Source organism: Cnephaeus nilssonii (assembly GCF_951640355.1).
Source record: "Cnephaeus nilssonii genome assembly, chromosome: 21".
Lineage (NCBI taxonomy): Eukaryota > Metazoa > Chordata > Mammalia > Chiroptera > Vespertilionidae > Cnephaeus > Cnephaeus nilssonii.
Window position 1 is genome coordinate 27135267 of NC_137092.1, and position 12816 is coordinate 27148082.

Consider the following 12816-nt stretch of genomic DNA (forward strand, 5'->3'; position numbering starts at 1 on the left):
CATGACCCCCAACTGCCCTCCCCTGCTAGCCTGATCGCCCCTAACCGCCTGTTCCTTGGCCCTCATCACTCTGGCTTTGTCTGGAACAAAGTCAGACAGTAGAAAGATGTCTGGTCTCCTGGTCTAATTATAGCATATTACCATTTTATTAGTATAGATAGGTATTTTTTAATCACTGTACCTGTACATTAGTGGAGAAAAAAACAGGTTTCTCCATAACGAATAGCTGCTATTTCCTGATTCTTAAGCCCCTCTATCTCACTATCTATTCCCTTCAGACAAAAAGCTCTGGGCAAAATGCTCACTTCTCAACAGTGAGAAACTCAAGATCTAATTAGATTCAATGGACCACTTCTCAAACCAGATGAGAAAAGGGGGTGTCAAAAAGCCAATATTCTGTCAAAGTAAGACTGGTAGATGTCATTTGATTCAGGGGAGAGATAATTAGATATAACATACCCTGATTTAAACTAATGTTGAAATTGTATTAGCAATAGCAACAAAAGTTTTAAGCTAGAATTAAAGATACAACTTATTTATACTATTCTCAAAAAAAACAAAAAACAAAAAAGGGAAATGAAATTTCAGTTTAGAACAGCAGATACAAATTGATTTAACTGAATTTCCTCAAAAAAATTATTTAATAAATCTCTAAGTACACCCCTATGGTGAAACAATGTCATTTCTAGACAGAATTATCACAACTGGGTTTTTTCCCCCCACACTATAAGAGGATATAAAGGATTCCATTAGTTTCTGAGGCTGATACTTTTCTATCACCTCAATTATTTTAGCAAACCTAGTTCTCCTCACTTCTGCAACATTATGCAGTTAATGATCGAGTTTGCACCACAACTGTTTGACAAAAAATGACTATGCTAAATTTAGAAGCATTCTATTACAAAAGAAAGACTGGAAATGGCTATTTATCACCTGCTACATAGAAATAATCCCAAATATCTTTAAAAATGTAAAAGGCGCTCATAGTTTTAGCCAAATAAAGGTAAGAACATTTTGTGATTACAAGTGTTTCATAATGTAATGACAAGCTTTAATATGTATAATTAACTGTTTCTCAAATGTATTTTTCCTACAGCTAAAATTTGGGAATGGAACCAACCTTCATAGCTTGTTCAAGCTTAACGGATAAACTTGCCACAGCTTTCTGTGCACGTTCATACTCCTCACGCTGACGTTTCAAAATTGGTGCTTTGGCTTCAACTTCTTTCACTATTTCATCTAAGTACTTATTAATTCTTTTGTTCTCTAGTTTCTCCAACAGCAACTGATCCTGAGTTTCTACATAAGCATTATACAGCTGAAAGTAGAAGAGAGTTCATTTCAAATGCAAGCATAACAAGAGAAGTACATAGTCTGGCTATATTCATAATAAACATTCAGTAGCACTCACAGAGGGAATATTTACTGTATATTACACAGAACTAAGAACCAAGAAAACCTTTCTCAGAAAAATGCATTAATCATCAGATGATTTTAAGGTTAATTTTTCTGAGGACTATGTTTCAGAGAAATATGAACACTTTTGCTGAAGGAAAATAACAATATTTAGTACCTCTCTTACCTCAGTTAATTTCATGCCAGGTTTCACGATCTTAGCTACGGCTGCTGCAGTAGGAGACATGGCTGCAAGCTCTTCTTCAGATAATATGGCTCCTGTGTCAACACATAGAAATCTAGTATATTTTTGTAAAATTTGAAATTAAAAGTACTAATAAATTTTTTAAAGTAAAAAGTGACATCTACTGTGTGTCACTTTTATCTATACACTAGAGGCCCGGTGCACGAAATTCGTGCACGGGGGGCAGGGGGTGTCCCTCAGCCCAGCTTGCACCCTCTCCAATCTGGGACCCCCTAGAGGGATGTCCAACTGCCCGTTTAGGCCCAATCCCACCGGACATCCCTCTGACAATCCAGGACTGCTGGCTCCCAACTGCTCGCCTGCCTGCCTTCCTGATTTCCCTTAACCGCTTCTGCCTGCCAGCCTGATCACCCCCTAACCACTCCCATGCCAGCCTGTTTGCCCCTAACTTCCCTCCTCTGCCAGCCTGGTCACCCCTAACTGCCCTCCTCTGCAGGGTTGATCGCCTCCAACTGCCCTCCCTTGCAGGCCTGATACCTCCCAACTGCCCTCCCCTGCTGGCCATCTTGTGGTGGCCATCTTGTGTCCACATGGGGGCAGGATCTTTGACCACATAGGGATAGCTATCTTGATCTTGTGTGTTGGAGTGATGGTCAATCTGCATATTACTCTTTTATTAGATAGGATATAAAAGCCTAAGCAACCGAACCAAATGACTGGTCGTTATGACACGCACTTACCACCAGGGGGCAGACATTCAAAGCAGGAGCTGCCCCCTGGTGGTCAGTGTGCTCCCACAGCAGAAGCGCCGCTCTGCTGACAGACCCGTCCAGGTGGCCCACCGCCCTGGCAGCAGCCACTTCCTCAGTAGTCCTGCATGTCCAATCTCAGGAGAACGGGCCAAGCACCAATATGAACCGGCATGACAGTGCTGCCTGGCCTCCTGGAAGTTGGCCTCGGCCGCTTCCCTTCCGTAGACACCCCGCAAAGAATAAAGGATATAAAAGCAGCCGCCATGTGGCTCCCGACAACAGGCGCGAATGTCAGCGGGACAGAACCAGATCACCGGCAAGGGCATCCCACTGCCTGCCCGGAGGGCCAATCGCATCCTGGCCCTCAGCCACCACACCATGCCAACCCCCCCCCCCACTCCACCAGTGCACGAATTCATGCACCGGGCTTCTAGTTACATAAAAATTCCTACAAACATTAAAAATTATGACATCAAAGAGTAATATAACATGATTCAATTAAAAAAAACATGCAGTAATTATGGTTAAAACTATTCTGAAAATCGGCACAATTATGCGTGACCAAATGGTACTTCTGTCTGACAATACAATAAGAGTACATATGAAGTACTAATTTTAAACTAAAAGTACGTTCTAATACTATAGCTAGATGGAGTTTCTTACATCACATTACAGAGCAATTCTATTAGTAAAATTAAATGAGACCCATGTAGGGAAGTTCTAGTATTTCAAGCCATTAATAAGCATTTTAGCCGAAACCGGTTTGGCTCAGTGGATAGAGCATCAGCCTGCGGACTGAAGGGTCCCAGGTTCGAGTCCGGTCAGGGGCATGTGCCTTGGTTGCGGGCACATCCTCAGTAGGGGGTGTGCAGGAGGCAGCTGATCGATGTTTCTCTCTCATCGATGTTTCTAACTCTCTCTCTCCCTTCCTCTCTGTAAAAAATCAATAAAATATATTTAAAAAAAAAATAAGCATTTTAATCCATACCTTTACGTTTAGTAGCAGAAAGCAGGTCATTTGCATTCTCTAATTCTTTCTCCAATTTCCGTATTTTCTCAAGCATTTCTTTTTCCATTTGATCTTTAGATTCCTCTACTTCTAGAAGATGATCCTGTATTGCTTTATTTGCTAAAAATATTTTTAAAGACAATATTCAAACATGTAATTGAAAAGTTGGAGCTTATAAAATGTAACAGAATAGTCATTTTCCCCTCCATCCAACAATATTATATTCTAGACAGGCTGTGGTTGATAGTACCCACTAATGTTCTTGCTCTACATATAAATCCTAAAAAGTGTCCTGGCCTGGCAAATCTATTTCTTCTTTTGATGTCTCCTATTCACAGAGAAAATAAAGGAACTCAAATTGTAAAAAAGTGCCTCTAAGTATCTCTTTGGTTTTAATTTGATCTCTAGTTTAGAAGATAGGAAATAACTGAAAAAGACTATAAAAAAACGTATTTCAAGAAAAGCAAGAATATAAGAAAATCAGAGATTTTAAAATACACTATTTATAATTTAAAAGTGAGGCTTATTTATGGATTAAGAGAGTACCCAAACTATAAACTTATGTACTTATCAAAGTAAATATTTTGTGGGGAAAAATTTTTCTACTAGAAATCAGATTATACATAAAATTATTAGCTAAACAAAATAGAAAAATCAGAACTATATTTTCAAATACAGTATTTGCTAACAAAATAATTTAAAATATCTTAATCCAGGATCTTTCTTCTATATCAGAGTTTCTGTCCATAATAAAGTTAATCTAACTTCTAAACCCAACAATCTACACAAAGGTAAGAAAAAAGTACCTTCTATCTAAAAATAAAATAATCTTTGCATAATTGAAAATTTACCTTCTCCAGCTTCTTTCAAAAGTTTGTGTAGTTCATCCACTGCTCGGGTCAGCTCATTGCTCTTTGCCTCGGAGTCATCAGCAGCACTCTAAAATATAAACTTAAAAAGTTACCAAAACATCCAATAATATAACATTAGGACACTAAAAAGTGAGGCAGGGTACCTACCTTGTATAGGTTAGAGAGTTTTATGTGAGCATTTAATTCATTGTGGAATTTTTCTTCCATACTGGCCTGCTGTTCCTTAGCCTAAAAAAAAAAATCCACAAATAAATAAATAAATAAATAACAGTATCAATTATAGCAGACATCTTTGAACTGAATTTAGAAGGCTTATCAAGCACCAAGATAAAAAAAGGTTTGTATGGTAATGAGATAAAATGAAAATCAGTTTTCATGATAAAGATGAATTACTTTAAGGATAAAATATTGATAATAAAAGGGGAATACTCAAGTATTAAAATTAATGATACTCATTTTTAGACATTACTTTGGATATAGCATACAATTGCTGTATCTGATTAGGTAAGTGTCCTGACTATTTTGTGGTACCAGTTAAAAACATAAAATAATTTTATAAAATAAAGTTTCCTAAGTGCTTTATTATTTCTGTAAGAGACATTTTACAGCAGTCACTATACCTCTTTCAGTTTGGACAACAGGTCCTCTACATGCTTTTGAAGATTCTCATTTGAAGTTTTCAAGCTGTTCATCTGTTCTTCCATTCTAGTAACCTAAAAACAAAAAGTAGAGTTGGGTTGGGGGAGAATGCTATATTAACTGAAATTAATTTGATATGAAATCTAGCTGCCAAATGCAAAATAATCTCCAATAGCCTAAGAACATTTTATATAAAATATGGATATTTGAGAAAATAAAAACATAGTTTATGGAACATGTTTGGATATAGCTCACAAAAACTTACCACCACTTTTTAAAAATGTTATAAATTCTATTTCAAAACAACTGGTTAATTTCCCAGGCAAAATGTTTACGAGTTATATTCTCCACATGTGACCCTTAATCCTACAATACATTTACAAGTGTACACCACTGAATAAATGTTTAATAAATTGTCACACAAATTAAGTTGTAACCAACACAAAGATACAATTTTACTAACATACCTCCTCTCTTTTGTTTTCAAGATTACATTTAAGCTCTAGAATCTCGTTTCCTTTTTCTCTGCCGAGAGCCAGGAGTTCATCAGTTTTGGTTTTCAACTCCGTATTCAGCCATGTATTCTGATTATGCAACAATTCCTTTTCTTGCTCCAAGCGTTTTTCTCGATGCTAAAGAAATTTAAAAATTTTTTTATAGTAAAACATAATATGTGGTTATTTATGATTTTGCCTGCAGCCAAGAAACAGAAGCAGAATACCTCATAACAGAAATAAGTATCTGCAAGAATTCTTAACAGAAAACATAATCAGAAAAGAATAAGAAATTAAAATATCACATAACCAAAACAGTTCAATTAAAGCTACATTAATTCCCTGACATTAAAAAACAAAACACAGCTTTAGTTACTTTATAGATATCTTGCCTAAATTTAATTTAGGTGAGTTTTAAGCAAAAATTATATTTTATATATTTAGGATTTATTTGTTACTTGCCTTAACAGAAACATCAGAAGCTTGAAGTTCATCCAGTTTTAACTGAAGTTCACCCTTTGTTGCATTGCTTTCTTTAAGTTTTTCATTTAGGCGTTTAACATCCTCTAGAAAGGTCAGAAGACAATTTGAAAGTAATAACTAATTATTGCTTAGAGGAATCAAACATCAAAAATGTCTGTCTAGAGTAGGCCTTAGTGGGTTTGGCTCAGTGGATGGAGCATTGGCCTGAGGACTGAAGGGTCCCTTGTTCATTCGATTCTTGTCTATGGCACATGCCTTGTTTGTTGCTGCTCGATCCCCAGTAGGGGGCGTGCAGGAGGCAGCCAATCAATGATTCTCATCATTGATGTTTCTCTCTCTCCCTTCCTCTCTGAAATCAATAAAAATATATTTAAAAAAATGCATATCTAGGAATATAAACATTTAATACTAAGTAAGTAGTTTTCAATTGTTTTATTTTACTTTAATTCTGAGATACTTAATATAAATTTAATTTTAGCAAGCAGATGATAAAAGAACCAAATTACTGCACCCAACCAGACATTTAAATTACACTGGTTATTTTATTTAAATGCAATACCTAAAGCTAAATATACAAAATTAACATTAATTTTTCTGACATATAACCAAAGTTCTATTAATATTTCACAAACAGCTACTTGCTAAGTTAAAAAAAAAAGATACATATAAAGACCTCCTATACAAAACCAGGATACATACTTACTTTCCTTTAATTCCTTACAAAGGTTTTTACGAAGAAAAGTTCTTTTAATTTTACCTACTCACCAACTGATCAACATCAACAAATAATTTGAAGTAACTTTTTTCTGAGACTGGAAATGTCTAATTAAATATTATATAGCAACATAAATATTTGAAAATTCTTCTTTTAATAGAACTAAAACTTTTCAAAACGCTTACAAAAAGTAAACAAAGGGAACTTGATACCAGTAAACTGCATGTCATATTTATCTAAATATACCAACTGTACTATATATTATAGCCTATGTTTATATATTTTATATTCCTGCCTCCTACCTACACTTCAGTGTATGTTTCTAAGTATGGGCTCCCCATTTAGCTTCTTATATTGAATGCTCGTAGACAACTTATACTAGCAAAGGTGTATATATAAAATAAATGATTTCAGCCTCTATAAACATTTAAACTACTTCCAACTTGATATTACAAATAACATTCTATTGAGTATCTTTGCATGTAGATCTTGGTCTAAATTACTACTTGAGATATTTTTCGTTTACGTACTTGTCTAGACACTTCTTTAAATCCTTGGTAATGATCTAAAGTAAGTGGGAGAAACAATAGGAACTCTATTCTGAGCTATGATAAATAAACACCAACAGACATGAACAGGAGATTAATTCCTGGCACTGTTAGAAGAGAAAGGAAGAGTGGCGGTAGAGGCTAAAGCACTTCTTCATACCTGTTAAATATTCAAGTTCTTGAGATAGTCTCTCATTGGTTCTAATTAAGTCTCTTTTCTCAGCTTCTAATTCTTCCTTTGTCCTTGTAAACTGGCTCTGTCATACAAAGGAGTAAGCATAATACATACATAAATTAATTAAGCTGATCATCAATACAGGAACCTGAATATGAAATTGTCACTTTAGTTCATGTTAGCTATGATTTAAAATGGTTTTTTTTCTTCTAGCTCATATAGCAGAAAGTTTAAAAATTACCTATATTCTCAACATTTCTGTTCATGCTTTGGAGTTTTAAAAATTATTTTTCCTTGGCTCATGAAAAACTCATGTCGCTATCACTTGAAAGTGTCCTACTTAAATACATTTTCATAGGGCATTTAACTTACTAATTTTTTGATGTCACTACATTTACACCTCAGTTGAAATTATCCTCTACATAATAAAACCCTAATATGCAAATCGACCAAACGGTGGAATGACTGGTCGCTATAACATGTACTGACCACCAGGGGATGGATGCTCAACACAGGAGCTGCTCCCTGGTGGTCAGTGCACTCCCACAGGGGGAGCACCGCTCAGAGCCCAGGCTCCCTCTCCCGCCTCCAAAGCAGCACTAAGGAGCAGCGAGCCCGGCTTCTGGCTAAGCGGTGCTCTGGCAAGCAAAGTGGTGGTGGTGGGAGCCTCTCCTGCCTCCACTGCAGGCGGGTGGTAAGGAGTGAGGGGGTCCCAGACTGCAAGAGTCCCGGACTGCGATAGGGATGTCTGACTGCCAGCTTAGGCTGGAACCTGGGTGGGGATGGGGGAGCGGGCCTAAGCCAGCAGGCGGACATCCTGAGGGGTCCTGGACTGCAAGAAGGCATAGGCCAGACTAAAGGACCGCCCCGCCTCTCCCCACAGTGCATGATTTTCATGCACTGGGCCTCTAGTTTCTCAGTAAGAGATCCCTAGAAATGGAGTTACTTAAAAATCTTAACATATTTAGTCATAGTCAAACTGCTTTTGTAGCAGGACAACAGCAATTTATATGCTTTTGAGTAATAAGTATCAATTCTCAAGCCATCCATGTCAAAGTACAGATTGCTCTTAAAAAACAAACAAAGAAATTACTGTTAACATGGAAGGTGAAAGATAATTAAGTTACTGTTTTATTTGCATTTTTCTGATAAGTGAAGTAGAGCAACATCTCACATTGTCATTAACCATTTATGCAGCTACTTCTGTTTTGCTTTTTTAAAATTCCTTTGCCCATTTTCCCTCTTGAATTTTTTTGTACCTTTCAAACTCAAATCAAATACAAATTTTAAAAAAGCAATGGAGTCTAAAGTTTTTTATGGGTATGATCATTTTATTAAACAAATTGGTCAACAACCCTTGTAATCACATTCAGTCTGTTTTCATATCACTATTCTAAGTAAATGATTTCTGATGTGTAATCACCCATACACTCAATAACTGAAATAATGCCTGGCAATAGTAAGCATTAAATAGATAATTTCTAAGAGAAAGGAAAGATGGAAGGCAGGTAGGTAAATGGGTGAGTGACTAGATGGATAGTTGGACCTATGTACATCCATCTATCCTACGTCTAATTCTCCGGCACTTTACTTACAATGATAATTTAAAAAATCACAACTTAAGAGCGCTTCAGAGCTAAAAAAGCAAGCTTTTTTTATGTCAAGTACTAATATATAGTCTAATGAGTAAATGTCCAATCTATCAATAAAACATATAAAGATTCAATTAAGAAATTTATGTATATGCTTTTGCTAGTAGCTTCTTCTAATAGAACATCTGTTTCATCTTACCATTGACTAAATAACTAATAGATCAGAATAGAAAACTTCCTCAAGTATCATGTTTATAATTAGTTTTATTCATAGGAATAACATTTACCTGAATGGAAATGTTGCGATCTTGAGCAAATTCAAGTTCTTTGTTTTTCTCAGTTAGTGCCTTCAGTTGACTGTCTGGATAAAAGGAATTTTATGAGCACACACAGGCTTAAAACTTGCAACGAACAGGTTTTATCCAACTGCCACTCATATACACTTTAAAGTTAAGAAACAGAGTTTCAAAAAGTCTGAGTTATACATTACATTCCAAATCATAAATACATGCCAAATTTACTGTATTTCTAGATCAAATTTTAAAATATGCTATCCTGTCTCCAAAATTCCATGTGATCATTCCAGCCAACATTTATAGGTAAAAGCATATGTAATTACCAACTTCTTTATTTTTCAATGACATCTTGCAAATCAAACACAAAAAAACAGTGAATTAAATTTACAAATAAGAAAACCGAGCGAAAACATACCCAAATAGTTAATAACATTTAACTTCCATAAAATGTATACAGAATAAATCACAATAGACACTGTGATTATAATTCAGTTTATTAATCACTGTAAAGAGAGCCTTTAGCACGGAAGAAAGGAAATTATGCTTGATACCCAATTACCAACCCCACAATGTCCACATATAATGAATGGGCTATCTCTCCTTAATAGTTTCTCTGCTAAACACATGAAGGTAATTAGGAAAGAGTTAACTTTAAGTTTTCTTCAATGAAAACTCACCTATATTATGTGCTAGCAATTTAATGAGCAAATACTTTATTACTATTTCCAGTGTCAAGTTCTATTTAAACAATTGGCTTATTATAAGAAAAAACCCTACGAAATTAGTCTAAATTTTCTATTTTGCTTTAAAGTTACTTGCGGCTTTCCAAACTTACACATCCAGTAAAACTAAAAAAATATATATAAATGTATACACCTCAAATGTCTGTTTAGGTTTCTTTACCCCCATCTTCCCTTCCCTCTCCCTTTTCCAGATCTAACACAAGCAGCTATAATCAGTCATTTTCCTGAAATTCTTTAGCATCACTATTGTACAGACCTTCTTATTATGCCAAAGCAAAACAACGTATAGACAATAAACTGGATCTAGTTATTCAATATGCACATATGCCTTCATTACAAATGTATATATATCATACCATCATAGGTATGTCATGTTTTAAAAATGAGTTGTGCCAAAATTAGCTGAAAAAATGTATAGTCCAAATAGCCAAAGGGCATGAACCTGGTTAAGAAAGAAGATTGATGTTTTAACCATTCTCCTTATCATTTGCTTCCTGAGTTCTTAAAATAAAATCCATCTGTATCTAGTAACAGATATTATGCCCCTACTCTACCAGGTCTTTTCTATTGTAGACAAAGCAAATACACATCATCTTCCCAATAAATATCAAGACCAGGGGTCCTCAAACTTTTTAAACAGGGGGCCAGTTCACTGTCCCTCAGACCATTGGAGGGCCGGACTATAGTTAAAAAAAAAACTATGAACAAATTCCTAAGCACACAGCACATATCTTATTTTGAAGTAAAAAAACAAAACGGCAAAAACACCCACATGTGGCCTGCGGGCCGTAGTTTGAGGATGCCTGATCAAGACCTTTAATTAAGATCTTGTGTACTTTTTAGTACTTAATGATGTAAGAAAACTAATTAAGAAGGAAATTAGCTACTCTTCTTTCACCTGAACTAGGATTAAGTAGGAAATATCTTGAGATCAATAAGTATTTATAAAAATCCTAACAGAAAATTAAAACAAATGAAATAGGTTTTAATTTTTCAACAACAAAAATAATTAAGCACTCTCTTTACCTTTTCAGTTGCCTAATTGCTTTTATTTTTTTCAAAATGCTTTCTAAAATATCACATTTGATCTGTATAGTAAGTAGATGGGCATGTGGTTCTAGCCATTTTATAAACAACAGTCAGGCACTATTATGAGTTACATATGGCAAAAGAACATTTTAATAGCACTCAGAATTAGAATCAAGGCCTCCTGACCATTAAACCCTATTTTCTTTTACCACGGAATGAAAAATCAAAATATTACCATAAATAAAAACAGTATTTTCATATAAAGTAGATGTTTCCAAAGTATACAAAAGTGTCAGAAGATCTCAATACTCCACTAATATGATAAAGATGTAATTAAGCCCTAGCCGGTTTGGCTCAGTGGATAGAGCATCAGTCTGCAGAGTGAAGGGTCCCTGGTTGGATTCCAGTCAAGGGCACTTACCCAGGTTGTGTGCTCCATCCCCAGTAGGGGGCATGCAGAAGGCAGCCAGTCAATGATTGGCTCTCATCATTGATGTTTCTATCTCTCCCTCTCCCTTCCTCTCGGAAATCAATAAAAATACATTAAAAAAAAAAAAGATGTAATTAAATACTTACTGAGCTTCTCTAGCTCAAGCCGCAAGCTTTGGCACTCTCGGGTTTCATTCACAAGTCTCTCTTGACTGTGGGACAGCCTCTTCTCTACTTCGAAGTACTGTTGTTCTACAGAAGAGCAGAGAAAATAAAATAAAGCACACATGTACCTTCAATTTCGATACTGCCACTTATTTTTAATAAGCTTCATTTTAAAATTTAAGACATAGTATTGGAACTGCACTCCAAGTAAGAAAACTTGAGTAAAGGTAAATACATGTAGCACTGAAAATGACTTCAATATTTCCAACGGACTTATATGGTAAGTATATGACAAAAGAAAATAAGGCCTGAGGGGGATTTTACAAATTACTTGTCTATCTATCCCACAAGTTAAGAACTTCTTCAAGGCAGGAAACATGTCTTATATCTCGGTATTTTCCTCACACGTCAGTAGATATCTTAGCATAAAAAGCAGCCAACTAAGCTTTATTAAAAATGGAGAAAAAATTATTTCCATTAAAAACCATCTGCTTTAAAAGGCTAGTGTGAAAACAAGCCAAAACATACCCCAAAGCATACAATTACTACATTTGTGTAAAAACAAATGTGTTATCTTATCACGGGAAGGGCTTTGAGTAAGTGCTGTTCAGCACTGTTATCAGGCACATCAAGACACTCAATATTTTTCTGTCAATTAATGAACAGAATGCAGTGTACTATATTCACCTTGGGGACCCGGGGAATTAATTTCCAACATCAATTCGGCTACACTTTTTGAAGTAAAAATTCATTCAGGACTTTCAACCCACTTAGCAAACAAAACCCCGGCAGCATCCCCGCCGGCAGCTGGTAAACCCAAGCCTAAGGCAGGAAGTCTGTGTTTTACTAAGGGTGAACCTTTTATCAAGGACGCTCAAGCCTCACTAGTGTCGGTAACTCTGCTCTTCTTTGAGGGTCTACTCCAGGCATGACTAAATAGGGCGTAACGTATTTTTCTATTAAACTCCAACTTTCAGAGGTGAAGTCCGACAGAGGAAACGTCTTGACCGCGCATTCACTCCGCTGCCAACGCCGTCCTTTGCGCCGACGCATTTCTGCGAGCATCTAGTTCCTCCGCAGGGATGGCGAACCTCTGACACGCGTGTCAGCACTAAATATTAGTTTTTGGTTTATTAAATACAATTATATATAACAATTGTACATTTATGTTATTTAAACTATAAATATCGCGAAATAATGTTGTTTTTTTTTCTCCTCAAAGTGACACTCTACCCGAGTTATGCTCAGTTTTTTGGCGAAGTTTGACACACCGAG

General features: G+C 35.9%; 1 protein-coding gene across 2 annotated transcripts in view; it reads right to left on the reverse strand.

The window, feature by feature from the left end:
• TPR (translocated promoter region, nuclear basket protein) overlaps positions 1-12816 on the reverse strand; it is a 66487-nt gene that overhangs the window by 52344 nt on the left and 1327 nt on the right. For both annotated transcript variants that reach the window (XM_079760680.1, XM_079760679.1), the window contains exons 3-13: positions 11524-11628; positions 9167-9240; positions 7273-7369; positions 5829-5932; positions 5340-5504; positions 4854-4946; positions 4381-4461; positions 4213-4300; positions 3341-3481; positions 1583-1674; positions 1121-1318 (exon numbers count right to left, since the gene is read on the reverse strand). In XM_079760680.1, coding sequence (XP_079616806.1) covers positions 1121-1318; positions 1583-1674; positions 3341-3481; positions 4213-4300; positions 4381-4461; positions 4854-4946; positions 5340-5504; positions 5829-5932; positions 7273-7369; positions 9167-9240; positions 11524-11628 — 1238 coding nt within the window. The remainder of the gene's footprint in view (positions 1-1120; positions 1319-1582; positions 1675-3340; positions 3482-4212; positions 4301-4380; positions 4462-4853; positions 4947-5339; positions 5505-5828; positions 5933-7272; positions 7370-9166; positions 9241-11523; positions 11629-12816) is intronic.